The sequence below is a fragment of the Trichoplax adhaerens genome, genomic scaffold, assembly GCF_000150275.1.
Source record: "Trichoplax adhaerens TRIADscaffold_2 genomic scaffold, whole genome shotgun sequence".
NCBI classification, from domain to species: Eukaryota; Metazoa; Placozoa; class Uniplacotomia; order Trichoplacea; family Trichoplacidae; genus Trichoplax; species Trichoplax adhaerens.
The window spans coordinates 3520660-3544302 of record NW_002060944.1 but is presented as its reverse complement, the minus strand read 5'-3'; the positions used below and the strand labels follow the sequence as shown (position 1 = coordinate 3544302).

The 23643-nt window shown below is 32.5% G+C and overlaps 3 protein-coding genes across 3 annotated transcripts; 2 read left to right on the top strand and 1 right to left on the bottom strand.

Moving 5' to 3' along the window:
- Positions 1-1531: 1531 nt before the first annotated feature.
- Positions 1532-3358, top strand: TRIADDRAFT_21588 (uncharacterized protein; the record flags this gene model as incomplete). Its single annotated transcript, XM_002109871.1, has 10 exons — positions 1532-1606; positions 1927-1965; positions 2088-2146; positions 2244-2337; positions 2477-2523; positions 2662-2777; positions 2866-2924; positions 2992-3051; positions 3139-3230; positions 3310-3358. The coding sequence occupies 10 exons, from the start codon at positions 1532-1534 to the stop codon at positions 3356-3358; spliced, it is 690 nt and encodes a 229-aa protein (XP_002109907.1).
- Positions 3359-4924: 1566 nt separating this feature from the next.
- TRIADDRAFT_53293 (uncharacterized protein) lies at positions 4925-5512 on the bottom strand (the record flags this gene model as incomplete). Its single annotated transcript, XM_002109322.1, has 1 exon — positions 4925-5512. The coding sequence occupies one exon, from the start codon at positions 5510-5512 to the stop codon at positions 4925-4927; it is 588 nt and encodes a 195-aa protein (XP_002109358.1).
- An 11185-nt stretch (positions 5513-16697) lies between these two features.
- Positions 16698-21936, top strand: TRIADDRAFT_20927 (uncharacterized protein; the record flags this gene model as incomplete). The annotated part of the gene is made up of 16 exons (XM_002109870.1): positions 16698-16729; positions 17326-17457; positions 17577-17729; positions 17896-18098; positions 18232-18467; positions 18603-18666; positions 18807-18985; positions 19242-19295; positions 19382-19490; positions 19644-19744; positions 20047-20265; positions 20714-20879; positions 21013-21141; positions 21246-21344; positions 21495-21580; positions 21688-21936. The coding sequence occupies 16 exons, from the start codon at positions 16698-16700 to the stop codon at positions 21934-21936; spliced, it is 2211 nt and encodes a 736-aa protein (XP_002109906.1).
- Positions 21937-23643: the final 1707 nt, after the last annotated feature.

The following is a 23643-nucleotide window of genomic DNA, read 5'->3' as shown; positions in this document are numbered from 1 at the left end:
GGTTCATATCCCAGACTACTAAATTTAAAAAGTACAAAGCAGGCGGAAAGTGCACGGACTAATCACGGACATGCATCACTCGATTTACTCCGAATGGCTCATATTGCAGACTACTTAATTCAACAAAAAAAGTGCATGGACTAATCGCAGACATGGACCTCTTGGTTCTCTTCGTTTTCTTCTAGTGGTTCATATCCCAGACTACTAAATTTAAAAAGTACAAAGCAGGCGGAAAGTGCACGGACTAATCACGGACATGCATCACTCGATTTTCTCCTAATGGCTCATATTGCAGACTACTTAATTCAACAAAAAAAGTGCATGGACTTAATCGCAGACATGGACCTCTTGGATTTCTTCTATAGTTCATATCTCAGACTACTAAATTTAAAAAGTACAAAGCAGGCGGAAAGTGCACGGACTAATCACGGACATGCATCACTCGATTTTCTCCTAATGGCTCATATTGCAGACTACTTAATTCAACAAAAAAAGTGCATGGACTAATAATCGCAGACATGGACCTCTTGGTTCTCTTCGATTTCTTCTATAGTTCATATCTCAGACTACTAAATTTAAAAAGTACAAAGCAGGCGGAAAGTGCACGGACTAATCACGGACATGCATCACTCGATTTACTCCGAAAGGCTCATATTACAGACTACTGAATTCCCCAAAAAGTGCATGGACTAATCGCAGACATGGACCTCTCGGTTCTCCTCGATTTCTTATTGCAAAATTCAATTATATGCGGTACGGTCTTCTTTTAGTAGTCCATGATGATACGGTACATACAGTAGCAGTACAGTTCGCTGTCCCCTTAGTAATTGGACTGAACTGGACCGAATCATGAGGACTGCTACACAGCTACAGTACTGTACACTGAGTGTACAGTATGTACAGTAGTATTATGTACTGTACGGCGGTTAGAGGTCTGCATGGTCTGGTCTGGTCCGGTCCAGTCCAGGACTAGATTCAGTGCAGTACAGCGCAGTCTCCGAGTTACAGTACAATCATTTTCCTTTCTTTCATCATTCTGCGTTCATTTTCTCATACTGTACTATACAGTACAGTACAGTACAATAAAATACTGTACTGTAGGGGTTTTATCTTTTGTTTCTTTTACCTCTACAGTAAACTACGGTCAGTACAGTACACAGTACAGTACTGTAAACCAGTTTGTACTGTACTGTACTATGGACAGTACACCACAGCGGTACATATTGTACTGTTTGCGCTTGCTCAATTTCACGTTGAAGAATCCGTGAAAAACCAATGGCGTCCATTGAACTCGATTCTCCGCAAGGAGGATTCTCCTTCGATAATGTTAATCGGTAAATGTTAGGGTAGAATAAACGTGCTATTCGATGATTAAAGAAACAGTTTACATATTACAATTGATTTATGCATGAATTTAGCTATAAAAAAATACGCCTTGGGCTCATGTCTTGTGTATTACAAAATGACTTGAGCAATGATGACGTTTCAATTTGTCTTTTCTCTATAATGATGGACTGGATATAGCAATGAAATGTTCGCTAAAAAGGGCATTCAAGCCGCTAAAGCTAGAAAAACCGGTACAACAATTGCTGGGATTGTATTCAAGGTAATTAAGGCGATCAATTCCATTTAGATATCCAATGCAAGAAGTCAAGACTACAGTAATAATCACATACAGCAATGAGGTTGCTTACTGTATATTGTCGTACTGGACAACTGTACTATACAGTCTGCGGTACGAGTGAACGTACTGTAAAAGCCTATTCTATCAGTACAAAGTAGTTGTCTCCGATTGGGGTGGAATTCTATCTTTTAGCTTATTACTGATATAGAACAGTGAATATGATTTTCTTGAGTATGATACCGGACAATATAGACAGGTTAATACAACCACTACATGTCTTTTTTTTCCTTCACATGGATTAGGATGGGATTATCCTTGGAGCGGATACGAGAGCAAGTGAAGTAAGTTGTTTCTCTATTCGCTAGTGGAATATCCACACCATTTGGATTACCAGTAATAATTGGATGGCTCATGAGATGACTCGATGTACATTTGTAACGGTTAATCATGTTTATATTAACAGGGAACATTTATTGCTGACAAAAACTGCAGTAAAATCCACTATATTTCACCAAACATGTAGTAAGTACCCTCTTACACAAGATGCTAATGACTTGAACCATTGACTATTTACCATATAATTTGAGATAAGTAATCTGATTTCTGTTTCATTACCTAGCTGCTGTGGCGCAGGTACTGCAGCTGATACTGAGTATGTCACACGTTTGATCTCGTCTAAGATTGAACTACACAGCCTAACGACCGAAAGAAAAGTAAGTCTGAACGTGGAATTTGTATTACTTACCTAATCAAACGGTTCCTTGCAGGCACACTAAAATGATCACTTGGTTATAGATATTTATTTCTAATTCACGTTAACTATAACGTTTACTTATATTCTTTATCCTCCAGCCTCGTGTTGTAGCGGCTTTGACGATGCTGAAGCAAATGTTGTTTAGGTATAGCTGGCAATGATTTAAGAATTTACAAATTTGGGATGATTTACATAGTCTGCAACAATATTCTATTTCATCGTATGATTATATCACTTCTCATGAACATGGTCAGTCATCGCTTTTCTTGTATAATCGACATAGATATCAAGGTTATGTTGGTGCCTACCTAGTTCTTGGTGGCGTTGATTCTACAGGCCCGCATTTGTATACAGTTCATGCTCGTGGTAGTAGTGATAAACTGCCTTACGTAACTATGGGTTAGTTTATTAATGATGCTAATTCAAGAAATTGAAAACCTTTCAACTATTTGAACGTTGATTTGGGAATTTAAATTTATTTTGCTAGGTTCTGGATCTCTTGCTGCTATGGCAGTGTTCGAAGATAGATACCATGTTAATATGGAGGTAATAGAGTCCTACTATTTTCCGCTAACGATGTCTTTGCAATACTAACATAAAGTATGTTGAACAGTTAGACGAAGCAAAGCAGCTAGTTAGGGATGCAATTGCAGCTGGAATTTTTAATGATTTGGTAATTTTTAATTTACGATATTCACTGGATGGATTGACTTCTGCTACCAAGTTTGATGCAAATTGTATGTTTCTAAATTATCAATAGGGTTCGGGAAGTAATGTTGATCTCTGCGTAATAACAAAAGACGGGACCGATTATATTCGCCCGTTTGATGAAGCAAACATAAAAGGCGTCAGGTATGCTTAAAGTAATACTTTCAGTTGAATGGGTTTTTGAATTGTTATAAATAATTGGGAATATTTTTAATGTGTATAGGCAAGGAAAATATCGTTATAAGAGAGGAACTACAGGTTTGTATACATGAACTGAGTATTTAGAATTTAAATCGCATCTGTGCGTAACAACTGCTATCAACAAATTCTCTTTGTAGGTGTTCTTGGAGAAAAACAACTGACATTATCAAACGTAGACGTGACAACGAGAGTAGAGGCCATGGATACGTCTTAAATGCATTATTGAGCTTCTTCTTTCTAGGTTGACCTTTTCGTAATTTAATGTAATGTTAAAGTTATACGTTATGCTGTGTTCAACTTCATTGCATTACTTTTTATCTGTAAGTTATGCTAGTTAAATTAGGCATTGGTAATGTGACAATGAATACTGTTTTTGTATGTATTATGTGTATACTACAACAATGTCTTTCCAAATCTTAATAATGTATTAATCGATAAGAATGCTGTCTGTTCAAAAATAAAGAAATCTTTCAATATTTAATCCTAAAAATTTTGAATGTTTTTTATTGGTCCTGAAATAATCATCAGTATTGACACCAACTCCATAACATCTCTTGATCCGCTAAGTTAAATTTGAAGTAATTCAATTCAATAAAGAATCTGCATCTTATTACCAAAGTAATAAGTAAATTAATCCCTCATGGTAATAATATCACTCTTGTGACATTAGAGATAAAAACATCCGATTGTGATGATAGCCAAGGGACGCAAATCCGTTTTTTGTAGCCATCACATATTAGCAAACACTGTACAATAAACAATCGATCAGATTATGATGGTTTCAGTATTTCTGCGCTTTTTTAGGATGTAAAGCTCTTTACTGGATTAATATCCCACTCTCTGTTAACATAAGATTGAGTTAAAATGCACTATTGGCTCTAAACATTAACAGTTTTGAGTATGCTGTTTTACTCGCTAAATATATAATTGAATTTCTATAGCTGCTCGGTTAAAAAAAATTATATGGCCAGCACGATAGACCTGCAATGTTTGATAATCAATACAGTATCTATATAGAAAATAATTTGAAATGGTTTGAATTTCACTTTAAAGGATCAAATAGCACATCTAGATCCCATTCAGGCCTATCGCTAATGACGAATTTGAAATGTTATAAATTATAATTATCCAATAATAATTAAACACCTTTGTATGTCTGCTGAAGTCTCAAGAAATGCAATTTTAAACTCACATTTCATTACATATACTGTACATGACCGAATTACTACGCTGATTTAACAATACAACAATCTAAATGTTATTCATAAAATAATAGAATAACTAGACCGAGAATGCAAATAATTTACAGACACTATCAAGCCGCTAGAATATAATGCATACGATAAATCATATCTTCTTAGACTAAGAAAGCTGTATATCATGTTTATATTCAAATAACCCTGTCAAAGTGAACTTCAGAATTTTTTTTAGCTCACTTTGATGAATATCTGTATGTTTGACAACAGTAAATGGATACTGTGTATCTGCAGTATTATGGATAAAATGCAGAATAACCTACGAAATTTAAGTATTTTCATCCAACTAATCAACCAGCTAGCAGAGTATATTATGTGTTACTTCTTAGTAAACTTCCCACCAGCGATAATTTCTCTGGAATAACGGCAGGGATTAACATGTTAATCATCAAGTTTACCAATCCTTGTATCAGTTACCGATCTCTTCATACCAGACCCAGATGACGGTCTGTATCTACTCGGTGATTGCTCTCTACTAGAACTACCAGAAGTTCTACCAGCTAATTCTTTGAGCTTGTCGGGTTTAATGCCCAATGAAGTACAAGTATTCCTTCTACCATACATATCATATTTAGCGTCCTTTACTTGTCCAGCACTAGTAGAAGGCATAATTACGTTATTGCCATAGATTGCAGAACTGGGTCTTGTGGAAACAGTTGATCTTCTCCGTTCACCATAATTTGGTAGCATCTCGATATCCTCATCACTGTCTGATTCCGGAGAGGCAGTCTTGTTAGATATCTTGTTTTTTAATTTTTTAAATTTTTCTAATTTTGTTTTCATAGCTAGTTCCTGTGATTTACTAATGCTAAAATTGGCGCGTTTTTCTTTTTCAAGAACATCTAAATTCCTTCTCAAGCGTATTTCCTCTCCTTTATTCTTGTTAATTCCAGTTAACTCTGCCTTAGTCTTTGATAAGTTCTTATTTGCTTCTTTATCAAAAGCAAGTTCTTTTTTAGAAGTGGCCATGAAAATAATATGATTATAGAAGGGTAATTTAGAAGATTTTAGAACACAGTTGGCTAAACTCAATATTTCATTTGCTATGATGCATGCAGTTTACTCTAGTAATCAATAGTCAACCATGACATCCCTGCAACAGCAAGAAAAAAAATGGCGATTCTCTTCGATTAATTGGTAATTAATCAGATCTGTGCCTATAGCAAGAGATGAAATTAGCATCTAGTATTTAAAATAATAGAAAGAATAGCCACGAAATCAAAGCATCATTTTAAAAAGCACAATAGCTAACTTTTCTTGATAGAACTAATTCATTTCCTAGATTACAGTCATGGAATAAGATCAAATAGATGACCGAGAATGCGATACTTACGGCTTGATGGAAGCTTTCTTAGTTGCTTCGGTATTTACAGCTCTAGAACTACTAACAAAATCGCTAGATTACTGCTCGATTAATAAACCATTAATACTATCATTAAAACGATCTAGCTCTAGGACAGTATCGTTAGACTCTGGATTTGGATAACGTTCCCACAATATTGTTTTTAAAAATGATGACAATAGCTAAACTGAAATTAAGAAGTAGTCAAATCCAGTTCATTTACTGATTTCTTATACGATTATCTTGTAGTGCGTGATAAAAGAAAATAGGATTGACTTAGTAATTACATAACGCTATTTCTATTATCCGGACATGGCATCTTCGCTAAAGTTTATGCGTTCTTGTACACTATAACAGAACAATAGTAGTCTATCATTCCGGCCAAGCCTAACTATTGTTATGTAATATTTTTAGCGTTTATTTTTCTACTTTGTATACTTTAATTTCAATAGGGGCATTGTCATGGAAAGATGGTTTACTTTGAAGATTATGAAATATTTCAGTAAATAAGATTAGATAGCATCGGTAGTAGCTTTCCCCTTTAAGATGTTGGTTAGTAATTAATTCATTAATTAATTCTCAATGAGTTTGTCCATTTTGACTTTGCTAGTATACAGTATCCTTTTAGCTAAAGAATATATGGATATTATACACATATATTAATCGATATCATTTTACATCATTATTACCCATATAGAGGTTTATGCAGTCTATCTATCAAACCTTGCTACATCTATTTTTCCAATAATTAATCAACAAGTCTATAGTTAACGTAGTTATACTACAAGGATGATAAATAGATCATTTTTTATATCACAAATTCCTTCAATCTATATCCTATCAACGCCTGCAATTGATAGACGTGGATACTGTCTACAAAACATTCTAGACTTTCACAGTTGGGATCACCAGTTCATTTACGTTAAAGGGATAGGCTTGTTACTTTTATGTTATAGAATGCTTCTACACAGGAATAGACAATGATGTATGTTACAGCAAGTATGCCCTTAGGCAATCTGAGTCGTTGTAGTATTCGAAGTCTCCGGTCTATTACAGGCATATCGAATTAGTAAAATTTGATTACATTCGTGTTTGTATTACATTACCACACGAAAAGATGTAAAATGATATGTACGGAAATAATTTCCCATTTATATACCAAAAAATCAGTCCGATGTGATATTTATAATCATCAGTAGCACAAAGAATAGCGAAATTTACAGATTCTGCTACTTTCTACAGCTTTAGACAAGAATTTCTGGTAAAGATTCGTTCGTTAGCAACCTGTTGCGATAATCGAGATAACTACCACTTGCCTGAGGCAATAAAGTCTGATCCATAATATAAAATGATAGGAAATTCATCAACTGATGAAGTAAATTTACTCATTTAAATATATAGACTTACAGTATAAGTGTTCAATATCATACGGTTTACGTCAAAATGTCCCCAATGTAATGAATCTAGTAATCATAGTCATAAATAGTATAAATTCATCTACTAGGTTAATAAATTGAATTCGTAACATATAAATAGGATCTATTAGCTATGGTATAGAATCATAGCGATCTAAATAGTTCTTACGGTACATTCCACAGTTTCTACTTATCACAATTATTCATTAGTCATATATACTATAATGTAGATTAATAATATTTAAATTGTGATGATAACTTTATCTCTTGAAATGTAGTATTTTATAAATGGCGTATTTTGAAACAGTATATACCGTACAGCTATCTAGCCTTGCCATGATGATGTGTGCATATTGCGAAAGTAACTCTGATCTATTTTTTAATACATGATCGTTGTGAAAAAAAGTCTACTATAAATACGGTAATAATATAATAACATATATTAATTATGCCTTCAGTGGATAATTTTCTGGAAATGGATAAATACAAGAGTGCATAACAAGTGTCAATAAGTAGTAGACATTGCGGCAATATCAAAGATTCCGATTTAGAGTTAAACATATTAACATTATCTTTACTTCTAATTTAAATTAGGGTAAATATTATTAATTTATGTGTGAATTCATATAGAAATAACGTGAAATTAATCATTCTACAGTACGCAATTACTTTTCATAGTATTTACAGCATGATATAAATTTTACTATAGGTTTCTGATGAAAGTAAGTGACATGTTATGCATAACTACAGTTAATTACTTAAATCATTATTTTACATTATCTAATAACTGATTACAGTTAAACAGTATGTAGAAGAATCATTACGAAGCTTAGCAGGAAGCTACCTCAAGTTACAGTATTATTTCCTAGCGTCTAATAAGTAGAAAGTTTATTATTTGCTATAAGCAGACCCTAGTTTTCTATGGCAGTTACAAAATTCTTTTCACCAATAACAAGTCAAGGTGTACTTCAATCTCTCTCTCACATTTGCAAACTTGCAGTCATAGGGAAAGTATATATTCCGTTTATTTGATGAATAAAAAAGTATTCTAAGAGTTATAAACTTCTCATGAAGAACTTAAATCGATTCACTTTTACTGCAATGCAGCCGATTAAATAAAAATCAAGTATTCTAGAATCATAGAACAGCGCAGCATTAATTACTTTAATATGCTTAAAATAGCATATGCTTTACGAGCAATTATAAATTAATCTTCTACTACTGTACTGCACTAACAAAATCAATAATAACATTTTCCAGAGCTGTACAACCACATAACCTGTACAGATAATAAGGTCTGATATACCATACATTTAGTTTTAATATCATAGCGAATAGATTATGGACAAAACAATATCCTTTCATATATACAACCCTCAATATCTTACAGTCGTAGGCGCAAAGAAACATCGCATACTAATGCCAGCAGATCAATCCTATGATCAATAGTCAAAAGCCCTGTTGTAAAGCAAATTAACACACCAATATACTTATACAAACAACCATCAGAAAAATTGCTTAGCAATGTCAATGAAATAAAACAATAGGTTATAATCAATTTCAATGTATTTTATATGCAAATATCATATCAAGGATTGAACAGTACGTAACCAATAACATTGCCTTAAATCGTCAATCTACAATTTAATGTTATGATTACGTTAAAGTTAATTCCAGTTACGTATATACTGTACAAGTAAGAGGCTATCACAACGGAGCCCCATATATCATACTGATTGAACGTCTTTAAATTCATTTTCCTTACATGACAATCAGATATATTTATATAAAAAATTGTTAAACGCACTTGACAATTTGACTCATTGCCTGTGAGTTTATACAAGACGGATTCAAATAATTAAATGAAGACTAAATACGGGATGAATTCATTGAAACTTGATGTAGAGAGGATGAAGGTTTCGGTCGAAACCACGACATCTATACAGCATAGTAAATTAAAGCAGAACATTTTACAGTTATCGCAAAAGGGCTTTTATTTTAATTCAAGCATTCGTAATCATTAAGTCATAAAGCAAAGCCAATTATCTGAGTACTGTTACCTTGTATTCCATCATTCGTTTAACGGTTGTAACTTCAGTCTTGTTAAACTTTAGTAATGTCGCGATAACCTTCACAAGATGTTGGGCCTTTAATAAAATTAAATTTTGCATATTAATTAAAGAGAGAAAAATGGAACCAACAGAGCACATAGTAAATTCACCTCCGAATCTGAGCTGGACATGAATTTATAAACTACATTTTTCAGGTACTCAAAATTTGTTTCAAGATTTTGCTGAGAGCCACTATCGAGTAGACTGGGCGCTGACTTGAATTTAGATGAAGCATTTTCACTGTAATTATGAAGACTTAAATTATCAGAACTAAAATTTCTACTATCCGGAGAAAAAGGGTCATTCTCTTCCGCGTTTGCGTTCGCGTTCGCGCTCGCACTCACGCTGGCATTCGCTTTTTGTTGCTTCTAGAATTTAGTACAGTTAAGAAGTGCAATTACTGTGTATACATGTTATCTACTATTTCTATATTTTCATAAACTACTATAAATACTCACTAGTGCCTTTTGTAACGCCTTTTTTAAATCATTTAATCTTTGTGATTGCATTTTGATTGTCTATATCATGTGACGAATGTAGACATGTATGCAAGAATAAGAGCCAAGTACGGATTAATCACTGGCGTTACTATAACAATAATAGTCGCGTTAAAGCACTGTAACTAGCATACCTTATTACGCTCATCCAGTTGCTCTTGTAAATCTCTGTTTTCTTGCGCGAAGGCTTCCATCTGAGTGTTATAAAAATATCAATATTAAGTCTAATAACCTCAGTAGCGTTAAGTAAGAGACTTGCAAAACATTTACATCTTGTAACGATTGCTTCTCTTGATTAAGCGAATCGACAGATATAACTTGTACAGTGGAACCACTCTCCATTTCAGAATCAAACTGATCAGTAAAAGGCTTTGATTCAACCGCCAACATCGCAACCGATAGTCCATCTAGGTATTGTTCAATATAATATTAATGAAATGGGTAAATATGCTAAATCCATTACTTCGCTACCTTTTTGAGATAATTCTTTTCTAGCATTTACGTTAGGTATCACGGATGCATCGCCGTCAACTACCTAGAAGTTTTCAACCGGAAATGTAAACTTTTAGTTCGTTTTCTCAAGCTATCATAATAGATAACTATATCAAATTCAGTTATAGCACCTGTAGTTTCTCGTTTAACTGCTGATCACGTTCAGCTAACTCTTTTCGCAACAAGTCGATTGCCTTCTCCCTATCGGTAAGCCAGTAAGATTGCATCAGTATATTTTAAAATTTTTTTAAACTTTTGATTATAAACGAATAACCAACCTTTCATCATTGCCCTTACTAAGTACTTCTTTTTCAATCTTAATGGTAATGAAAATGTAATCAATTATATCGTGAATGCAGCATAAAATGTTGATGTCTATGAATAGTACAACTAGATAAAGTTATATTGAATATAAAAAGCTAATCATAATACGAACTGTTAATTCTTCGAGCTTTAGCTCTAATTCTTTGATGCACGCTGTTTGTTCTTGAAAACTACGGTCTAAATCTATTATGAAAAGTTAGCATATACTGTACAGTAGTTCACCTTAAGCAACGTCAGCTGGTACATCATAAAATGTATCATATCAATATAATTCCATTGCTTACCGGCAATTTTAGTCTTCAGAGTTTCTATTTCTGAAGCACGTAAACTTTCCTGTAAAGAATTATAATATTAACGTTTTGAATTTCGATTTTAGTCCATCAACTATCTGCAGAACTTTCGTATAGATTGAATCTTAATAGCACTCAGGAAGAGAATATATAAGCAAACAAGAGATTGCTACCGGTAAAGGCCAATACCTTAGCATCGTTGGCATTTTTTAAAATGGAAATTTTTTGCGACTTCTTAGCCATAGCTTCTTCAAGCTCGTTTATCTATTTAATTAGATACAACCGTAAGGTTTGATATACGCATACATGATGCCCATGTTGTCAATTGATATGCCAACCTTGTCTTTGGATTCTTCAATTACTTCTTTAAGTCGACTAACTTCTTGTTTAAGGTTTGAATTTTCATTCTAAGAGTACATGATATCAAGGATATTTATGATACTGATCACAAACGGAAATATTTAATATCTACAAACCACAGCATTATGACTCCAAATAGTTTCGACATATAGACAGTTTAAAGAGAATCTGATAAAGCGAAAAATCGCAAAATTTATTAACCTGAAGCGAAGTGCTTTCGTTTTGAATAGCTTCAATAAGTTGTTTTTGATTTTCTATATCGATATCTTTTTCATCACAAAATGATTTCCAAGTAGCCTAAATATATTAAAATAGAACACTAATTAATAAGCATTAATTTAAAAATTTCATTGACTGCAATCACACTAACCAGGTTCTGCTCTGCAATCATTCTTTCATTATTTAATAGTGTTTCGGTTTCATTTAACTGAAAAGTTACCATAATTTAGTATTATTAACAACCGAGCTTTTATAATTAGGTTATTTCTTATTGAACACAATACCTGTTGCTGCAAGCGAGTAATCTTTTCAGTTGATGCTTTGTCAAGATTTCTAAATTTAATTTCAGTCTCGGCAAGTTTTTCTTCTAATACAGAGGTCTAAGTTGTTAAGTAATAATATAATTACTAGTTGCGAAATCTAGCAAAGCTGATTACGTCATTGTAATATAAAATGACAAAAATTACAATACGATATACAGTGAATTTTTACTTTTTCGATATTGCAAGAATCGGTTTCCCTAAGTGCTTGTTCTCTAGCTCTTAAGTCGTTCTGTAATGTTTCAACCTTAAAGATGTATTAATTTTATTTCATTAATTAAAAAGTCACATAATCACAAATTACAATTACGAGAAATTTCTTACTTTCTCCTTTAAGCTAGAGATCTCAGATTCAGCTTCTTCTTGCAATTTTTGGCTATTTAATTTTTGTTCTTCGATCTAATTTATGAATTATAAACCGGGATCATTCGAGTGCAAGTTATCGAATTCTATTCAAATCACTACATACATCTTTCGTTAAGCGACCAATACTGCTGGTTGCAGAAGTTTCTGATTGCATTAGTTCGGCTTTAGTTCGATTCAGAGCAACTGTTAGGCTATTAACCTTTTATAACATAGTAAAATATACAGGCAAGTGACTACTTTTCGCAAATTAATGACGAGGCAAAGCAATACTTCATCATAGAATCTGGCTAAATTTAATCGCTTACCAGCTCATCAGATTTTGAATTTGTTTGATAAAAATCTTGCTTTATCTCTTCTATCTGTTTTTCTAATATATCTCTCTATGAGAATTAATCGTGATACAGGTTATTTAAGTAATACCAATACTAGTATTAATTCGTAATTAGTAGGTAATAACATATAGACATACAATTCTAATATCAGTACACGTATTATTATTATGTTAATGCTACGTAATACATACTTCTTTCGCAACAGCTTGTAGCTTTTCGTCATTATCAGGTAGTTGAGCGGTCTCTAGTCTAATAATACACGTAGTTATTGAAGATTGGTATCATGACCTTCAGTAATCTAAATGAAATGACTCAATTACCTTTGCTGTAAAACTTTCACTTTCTCTTCTAAATCGATTATATTGGAATTTTTGGACACAATCTACAGATAAGCATAACATAAACTCAAATATGTTAAACAGCATTTCCTTTAATTTCGTATGGAAGTATTTACCTCTTGCTGCAATCTCTTTCTCTCAATCATGCCAACTTCCTCTACATTAGCATGTGATGATCGAATAGATGATACCTACGGGCGTATCAAGTAATCAATTATATGTACTTTAAAGTAAAAAACATATTCTTCTTATATCAATACTAGTCTTTCATTCTTACTTCTTTACTCAAACTTTCTACTTGCTGCTTATATGAATCCAACAAACTCTGTCCTTCTTTCAAATTTCGCTTAGTCTCTTTTTCTCTTCTTATAAATTCATCACTAATGTTAACAAGAAAACGAAAATTTAAATATGTTCGTATTTTACGCAATATTAGTGAGCTAAGTCGATATCGTCATACCGATCCGTAGTTATTTCGTCAATGCAAGCCCTAAGATCTTTTATTTCACTTTTCTTGGCTTCACATTCCACCGTAACTTTATCTAAGCGCTATAAATAATAAACAACAATTAGCTACCAATATTGATATAGTTCTTTATTATATTTTAATATACCTCAGTAGCTTCTTTCTGTCCATTTTCTGCTTTTAACAAACTATCCTGACATTTAAGTAACTGTGATGGTAGAGGCGACAAAAATTACTATTTTTAATGCAATGATGAGAGCTCAAGTATCTACTGTGGAATTTACCATTTGCTTCAACTGCATAATTTCTTCGCGTTGCCAACTTTGTAACTCATTTAATTCTGCTTTTTTACTTGCTTCCTACAAGCATGCGATAAGTTTCGATAATAAGTATTACAGTCTATTCCTGTTGCAAAGATTGAATCCAAAACTATCTTATTACTTTAACTTTAAAGGACTCAAATTCAGCTTCTAGTTTTTCCAGTTTCGTTGTTTTATCCTTAGAGATCTTTTTCTCCTAATTTAAAAAGGTTAAGTGACAGGATCAAAAAGACAATTACTAAATTGGCCTTATTTACATAAAAGGCATAAACCTTATCATAAGTGTGCTCTAATTCTTTGTACTTTTCTTGCATAGAACTTATTTGTTGTTTCATATTCTTTAATTCATCACGAGAACTTTGTGAAAGCTGTGACTCAGCTATGGGATGACTTTTTTCCTATTATAAAATCACATCATAATTAGTTTATTCTGTATTTTATCACAACTATGTAAGGCTACGTTGTTGTCAAAATTATGTATAATCTTACAGCAATCATTACTAGCAATAAGACTTTAATCGTCGACATGTAAAAGTAAGGGCAGCTACAGTTTATCTCAGTAAACGTTGGTAAATAAGAATTAATATTTACATTCATATCTGTTACCTCTAGGTCGTTGGATTGCTCCTGCAAATCATCTGATGCTTTAGTCTTACTTGTTGAATGAGTATCTCGACTACGCTCATGATTAGCTAGTAAGATAAATAAGATTACCTTGTTAAAATAATAATAATAACAATCAAAATACAACTTCAGAAGGGATATTTGTAGAAGACAAAGGTAGCTACCATCTTGTCTTTTAGATAAAGAACTTTGGAGTAATTCATTTGTCTTTGTCAGATCTTTAAAACTTTTACGCAAATCTAATACAACGATAAAGGAAAATAGACTAGTTCAATACGGAATTGTAAATGTTATCGTTTGTATAAATGTTTAACATATGCGCTATTTACCCACTTTGGATAGAGTTATAAGTACACGTCTAGGAAGATATTTATTCACTATGTAAGTTATGACTGTAGTCCAAAAATAACTATCTAATATCTACTATCAGACTAAAGCAATATCTATAACTTCATTCCTGCAAGTATCATAACTAGACCGTTATAAAAATGGATCAATCTTTAGTCAACTTTAACGACGATCGGCGTAGATTACGTTTTCATTCATTATCATTAATATAATTACTTTCAAGTTGACGTTCTAATTCGTGGGTTCTATCATCTCTTGTATTTGTTTCCTCCTGTCCATAAACCAGTTGAAAAAATAAGTGTATGAAAAGAATAAACGCTTAAACCGATCATCAAGAAATAGACTACTATCTACGATCATGAAAAGGAGAAATCGGAGAAATTACCTTAGCTTCAGTTTCCCTGTTCACATCAGGAAAAGAAAATTTGCTTGGAGAAGTGCTACTGGAGCTAGCGGAATAGCTTTTAATAGCAGGAGAAGTCGTCGTATTGCCAATAGACGTCTTCTTTTTACCAGTATTATCATCTATACTAGTTGCTTCTTGATTATCAGGTATTGTATTCACTTTGGTAGGCTTGGGTTTAGATCCATCGCTTGTTTCATCAGCGAGTTGCTTCCTTAATTTTGCAAACATTTCGATCTAAAATCTGTCCACCATGAAAGCCATTGAGTTTGTTGTATTTACGCTTGCGCAAATAATCCAACTACAGATTGCGTAGACCCTCGTATACAGTACAATACTACAGTACACACACTGTCCCTTACAGTACTATGTACTGTGACAAAAATACTGTACGAATTGGGGGACCTGGAGTTGAAGATCGCGCTGTAGTACCACTGTGTACGCGATCGCGCGCCTTGTCTATACTGTACTATAGAGTATTAGCCTGATTTTGTGCATCATCTTGATTTTCTTCACGCCTATACACTCAGTATACAGTAGAGTAGAAGTTGTCGTTTTCCAATCTACATTCAAGAAATTCGGAGAAAGCAGCAAGTAGCTAGCTCATTCAGCTATTTAAAGTCTCCTATTTCTATACTTGCTTTGATGCCATAGGCATTTTATATAGTATAAGTATACTGTACAATGCGACTGTGCTTGTTGCGTATCATCTGGCCCAATTGGTCTAACACAGTACCACGGCCGAGACTAAACGAGATGGTAATAATGTTACTATGACAACTGCGACACGGGCCAGTTAACCCTTACGGCCTAGGGCATACTAGAGCACTGGATAGATATAGGAAAGGATATTTAAATATACTGTACAAATGAATCGCTACCGTGAGGTAGGATATGAATATATGATTTAGGACTAGGCTGAGATCATCAAACGAGCCATCTACTGTATAAAGAGTACTTACTGATACCATACCACTTAGTACCGGTAATATTCCTCTCTAAATAAGCGATAACGTTGTTGTCGAAGATTTGTAAATGTACACAACCGCCAATTGGCATTAAGAAAATCCTCTTCCCGCTATATGATAGATCAATTCAAGTTGAAATACGGTAACATATATACTTAAATGTACAGTAGTATAGCATGTAAGATAGTATTACTATACTGTAGAGTGATGAATTTATATTTTGCAATAATTTCTTGTTCTTCAAGTATGTCGAATTTCGATAGAGCCTCACTTGGTACCATATTCGTATAACTTAATATTCAACTTTTCTAATTTTTTCAATCAGTCAGTAGCTACAATCGTATTCTTACATTTTAAACACTGATATGATACATATTGAGATCTATAAAACTTCAATGTTACTCAATTTTATCAATCCTTACGATTACCCCTATACCGTAAACACGGACTTTCGGCTTGTCCTAACCTAAATGAATAATGCTGCAATCATGTTATAGTTATAAAATTAATATAACAAGATCTATTTCATTTATCCTTTTAGAAGGATATCATTAATACGCAGTAGTCACTCAACGGTACAGTTGTTGGTAAACCCGTTACTCCTAAAAGGTTCAAGATGATGCAGTCAGAAGATGCCAGATTTCTTAAAAGGTGTGTTATACATAGAGTACTAGTAAAAATATCTTTGACTATCCTATTATTGTATTAGTTTATTAATTACGATATTATTCCCATGTTGTGCGATAAATTTTAGTTATGATACAGCGATCTTGCACTAATTTCACTGTAATAATTACTATAATTTATAGTATCAAATTCTAATTTCAATTACAGATTACATTAGTGCCGTGCTTGTACATTTCTGAATTCTAACTTTTTCATATACGCTGCTGCACTCATCTTACTTTATACATCAATACCATTGCTAACCTGAGATACCTCTCTCGATGATTTTATTAATTACACATAGACTTTCTACAAAAGAATATTGATAGTTATTTGGATGATATAGCTTAAAGAAAAATTCGAGAAAATTACTTAAATTCAACATAATGACAACGTCTGCCTTTCTAGCAGAATCGTATTCTATTGACCAATTTTGAAATATTAAATTGCAACATGCACTGATATTCATATACACGCAAGTGAACACAAATATTGTATTATATTGCATTGAAATAAGGACATTGGATATAATGATGTAAGTTTTATAATGATAACTCAATGAATAATGCTTACATTTGCAGAAAGGTCAAAGGAGGACAAATTGAAGTCCATCCAACCGAGAACGCTTTACTAGTAACTTATGAAGTGGAAGCTACTATCTTAGGTGATTTAGGTGATCCGATGCTTGGTGAGAAAAAAGAATGTAAAAAAGTGTAAGTAATACATATCTCAATTTAAGATTTGAATTCACGTTAGGATAATATTACTAATCTGTAAAGATGTAATTGAATATTTGCTTTCTATTGTAAAACTGGGTATTTATAAATAACAGGATTCGAGTTAAAAGTCTTAATAAAGATACAAAGATATCAAAGTTAGCAAAGGAATTAGTCGACAAATGCAAGCTAATTCATCCTTCTAGATTGGCAGAAGTTGAGCAACTTCTTTATTATTTACAAAATAGAAAGCTATCAGAAAAAGGTAAGTAATATTACACAACATAGATTTGATAGATGACAGCTATGTCAAGAAAACTTTGCCTTCTTCTCATGAAATTTCCAAGATCTATCGTATATTATATGGAGAAGTGAAAATACTTATCCACTATAAGTGAAATATCACATTTTATAATTGTTCGCTTTAGTGGAAAGTAAGTTGGAAAAAGAGTATAAGCTAGAATCGAAGCCGAAAGATCCCTTTGCAGATACAGAAAATGGCAAACAGGCTAATATTAATGATATCGATGAGTACATAGAAATGTTATATGAAGAGCTTCCCGAAAAAATTTATGGTACCGGAATGATATTGCAATTATCAAGATATCCAGATAACCTGGAAGAATTAGTTCAAAATGGTAAACTGTTCCACTTATATACTTTATAAAGCTCTCTGCTCCGTAGATTGTTATAGCGACTCTATATTATAAAACCTTTATTTGAATTGGAACCTTAAGTGATTACTAATTTTTCATATGTTCTCAATAAAAGAAACTCTACTTGGAGCATTGTCTCGCATACTACGGGAAGACTGGAAAAAGAGCACGGAAGTTGCTACCAACATTATTTACATCTTTTTCTGTTTATCAACGTTTAGCCAGTTTCATAACATCGTAGCTCACTATAAAATTGGTGCACTCAGCATGACAATTACTGATTATGAAATTAAACGATATCAAACTTGGGCTGAAGAATTAAATAAGAAAAAAGCATTGGATATCCTTTTAGTTTCTACTAATTTTTATTTAAAAATATGCTGTAATTGATGATAATAATACGTAATCAAATATGAGTTGAATAAGAAAATTTATAGTTATTACTCTTAACCAATCCCACCCGATAAAGATCCGCAACTGAAAAAGGATTTTGAAAAAAGCTATAAAAAATTTCGAAATTTGGTCGACAAACAGAATCAGCTCTTGCGAGGTAATTCATAATATCTAAAATTACTTTACTTCATTGCAATGCTCATACAAAAATAATAACGGAAAATACGGAAAGTAAATTATCCCGAGCTACGTAAAATTACTCCTCTAGTAATATGTAAACTTCTGCTTTCTTCCTAGTTTCTCTGTATCTATTGTTAAATTTATCAGAAGACATCAGAGTTGAAGTAAAGATGAAGAATAAGGAAATTATTCCAATGTTAATAACACTATTAGGAAGGGACAATCAAGAGTTACTGATATTAACTGTTTCATTCCTAAAGAAATTGAGCATTTTTACAGAAAATATTTCGGAAATGGTACGATTTTATATGTAGATACATATAATTTCGGTGTCAATTAACAATGGCGCCTAAAATTAATAAACGAGTTAGAAAAATAACTGATAAATATCAAAGATTAACAAGGGTACACTAATTGCCTGAAATAATTTATTTTATTGGTATGATTGCTGATTCAAGCAAAAACTGTAGAATGTTTTTCACATGATATATTGATAAGTCGATTAGCAGATATCGGTATAAATGTAAACTTAATCAAAACTTTTTTTCACAGATCGATCTTAACATTGTTAAAAAGCTGGTATTGATCCTTAATATACCAAACGAGGTAATTCTCATGTTAATAGGTCATTCACGAATTGTAACAATTATTTTAATTTAAATTAACATGGACTTTCGATTTATTTGCAATAGGGCCTGACCAACGTTACATTGCGCTATCTTCTCAATCTGTCATTTGATAATAAATTAAGAGCGCAAATGGTTAAGGTCGGAATAGTACCAAAGTTAATAAACATATTAGGTTAGTTGCCATAACTTGTCACGTATTGTTTACTTATGTAGTATGCCCCATAAGATACCTAAAAATTAGATCTAATTATTTCATTTCAAGTGCTACTAAATTGTCACTTTAAGAAGCGCTTTATGATATACCGGAATTTTATATTAATTACAGATAACAGCAAACATGCGACGGTTGCCATTTGCATTTTGTATCACATAAGCATTAATGATAAATATAAAGCCATTTTTATACAATCGAAATGTATACCTAAGGTAAGCAATAAGCGTTTCCAGCTTAAATAGTGTAAGTGTTAGAACTATAATGATTCTCTTTTAAGCCATCATTTTCAATAGCATGCTTTTCCGATGTGATAAATTAATATTGTACAAACACAAGGACATATTATTGAAAATAACGTAGAAGTGTGTAAATTTATGCGACTGCATATTCGAATGATTACTAATCATTAGTAAACGCAGTTTATAATTGCAAAAAACATTTTAATAATGGCTAAGCAGAAAATTGTTTTAAAATCAATGTATAATCTAAAATTCATCGTTTCCTATTCATCTAGTTGATGCAATTAATTCTTGAAAGCCCTTCTGGTGTTATCGATATCGAAGTAGCTGCTCTCATAATTAATTTAGTCGCAAATAAGCGCAATGCCGATTTAATTTGCGATGGTGGAGGATTAAAATTGTTAATGAAGAGAGCGATTAAATTTAAAGATCCTTTACTATTAAAGATGTTACGAAATGTGTCTCAACATAAATCGTTGCAAAAGCAATTTGTGGTAAATTCATTATGAGCAAAAATTTTATACTATATAAGATTTTCAGTTCAACTTCATAGCATGAAGGTTATATGATAAGCATAACAGTTATCATGCACCGTTCGGTAATTATATTAATTACTAGCAGTGCCATAATTTCAATATATTGATAAGGCTTTCGGTAGACAATAATATCTGAATTAAATAGGCTAATATACCAATTAACTACGCAATAAACGAGTTTTAACGTTTTCAATCTTTGTTGAAAATAGAAATTTGAAGTTAGCGACATAATCACATTATACTATAATATTAAGTCTATTCAATTTGATATATTGTTAAAATGTAAAAGCTAAAGTACGGTGACAAAAAATAAATTGTAATTATTTAATATTTTATTTACACTACTTAAATTTATCAATAATTTTATTTAAAGTTGATCATTTTCATGTGTTTTTATTCAATTTAGAACTACTTATCAGAAATGGGTAATATCGTTGGAAACGAAAGCAATGAAGACGTAGTTATAGAGGCATTAGGAATAATTGCCAATATTTCCTTTCCCAATCTAAATTATTATCGTTTATTTACCCAGTATAATTTGGATAAAGTCTTAATGAAAAATCTTCAGCTCGGTTAGTTGCAATTTTACTGCGAAAGGAAAATTATCTTTAATTTAATTTAATAACTACTACGAAAAATATTCACTTCAGTTTTCATTATGGTATCTGCGATATAGTTATTAACTTGCAAACATATATTGGCAAGTAGGTGCAGGTGAAGATGATCTATTACTTGTCACCGTTATGGTAACAGCGACGCTGAGTCAGAGCAAAGAATGTGCTACTGCATTGGCTAGTCAAGGCGTTGTCGACTCTCTAATTAATTTATTAAATGGTACGAAATCGGATAGTAATATTAAGTTAAAAAATTATCGGAATTTTTTTCCTGCAACAAACGTAATTGGTTCTACGTTTTAAAGTTCTGTATTTGCTTTGCAGCTAAGCAAGAAGATGACGAAATTGTACTGCAAGTCATGTACGTCTTCTATCAGCTACTATTTCATGATACTACGAGAGACATAACCATTCAGCAGTCTCGTATCCTGACATTAAATTGTATAGCTCTTCTACTTGTTTTAGGAAGGATAGATTATATCGATTATATATGCATTCTACATTGATAATAGCAAAAAGCTCTACGCGTTTATCTGGATATTTAGGTATATTTACCTTAACGTACATTTTCAGAAGCGACAGCATACTTTGTAGACCTAATGCACGACAAGAACAAAGAGATTAGAACAATATGCGAAGGCGCACTAGATGTTATAATGGTATGCAAATTACACTGAGATATTGATTAGAGATTTTAAATTCAAATGAGAAAATTTCAATACCTAATCTTGTTTATATTGAACGTATTATGATACATTATATCAAGGATTATGATTTAGAATGGGCGAAAAAAATTCGTAATGAACGTTTCCGTTGGCATAATTCCCAATGGCTTGACATGATTGAAAATCGAGATCAGTCTGTTAACAGTAACGATGCAGGCATATTTGAAGATGATGAAGAATATCAAGCAGACATATTAGATCGGCCGGAATTATTTTATGGAGATATTCCGTATGATGCAGGTATAAGTGATCAGTATCATTTATTGAGCCATCACCATAATATTACGTAGACTAGAGGTTGAAAGATAGTTTAGCGCTATAGCATCAAACTCAACTTTTATTAAACACGTCTTCTTTGGTGTTCCATGGTTGGTTCAATAGTCAGTGTAGGCGGACAAGATGAAGGAATTTCACTTCGCGATGAGTATGGCTATGATCAAGTCCCTCCAGAATACGCAGCCGAATATGCAGCAGAATATGCAGCTGAATATGGAGAACAATTTGCAGATGGTATTCCGATGAATTCTCAGTATGATAGCTATTCTCCTGATGATTTAGGTATCGTTATTGGTTCATACCACTGCATTATTTATTTAGTCCTACTTTAAAATCTTGAGAAATATTGTGTTAATAATAATTCAATCTTGTGCTATAAACCCTATTCAAACTAGCATTAACTACCTTTCCATATCCATAGATTACGGTAATCGAAACGAAATGATGATGGCGCGTAACTATTCTGGTCAACAACGAACGCAATATTACAATTAATTGAAAAACAAATAGACAATAAAGCATGAAAGTGTGCATTTAAAGAATAATTATCCGTTTATTCACCATTTCGGATATATTAATACTGTATAGACTCAGAATTATAATTGTCTTTGCCTAGGCAAAATAACAGCTTAGAGTATATATTGAATTAATATAAAAAATTAAAAAATAATCTCAATAAGTTCATAATTATAATGTGGTGCTATCGCAATAAAAATCAAGCACAGAACTTCTTGCTCAAATCCGACTTTTAATTTAATTTAATGCCTCTTTTCTGTAAAAAAAACCAATCGATGTAAACCGTAATTGAAAGTAGAACCATAAACAAATATCAGCTACGAGCTATGTCGCCAGTTAAAAATCAGCTCAAAAATAAATCGCGCATAAATACAATAGGTAATATATAAATTATTTTTTCTATAAACTTGATTGAATATCGCACTTATCTAGGAAGCATATATATTAGGATAATCTAGCTGCAAATTTTCATTTAATGTATTACTTTACGGAGATTATGTTCCCGTTCATTTGAACTGGTAATTTACTCGTTTGAAATAATAGTTCAAATCATAAGTACACCTCGCAAAACTGAAAGTTGGTGCAGGCGATCCAGCCATTCTTCATAGACTTTGTATGATTTACATGGCATAATTTGCGTCATAGTATAGCGCACTACACCGCAACTGGGGTACTAATATAATGTAGTAGTATGCAATAACTTATGACTAATTAATTAATTAATTATAGCTATTTAACTAGTAGACCGTTCGTACTGTACTGTACTGTACCAGTATAATTCCCCTGATGGAGCATTTACGAGATATGTACATGTATGCATAGTTGCATTTTCTATTTTCTTGATAGACTTTCAAAGTCTCTAGAAACTATGCGTTATTAGTGATATATAGAGCTGGAATACTGCCTAACCTAGGATTGAAGGCGATGGAGACATCTATCATAGGCTTTGTATGGCTTGCATGGTATAATCGGCGTCACTGTATAGCGTACTGTACCGCAAATACGATATTTATTTCACCTTGCTCTGCATCGAATCACGTGATCAATTGTTCACGCAGCCATCCTCAACATTATTCGTTGTTTATATTTCCCTAGCAACAATTGCGTCTCTAGGCAATTTTGTATATACATCATGGAAACAGTTTTCTCTAACGAAGAATATGTCCAATGATCGAGTCAATTGCTGTAGGAAATTGGCCTGTTTG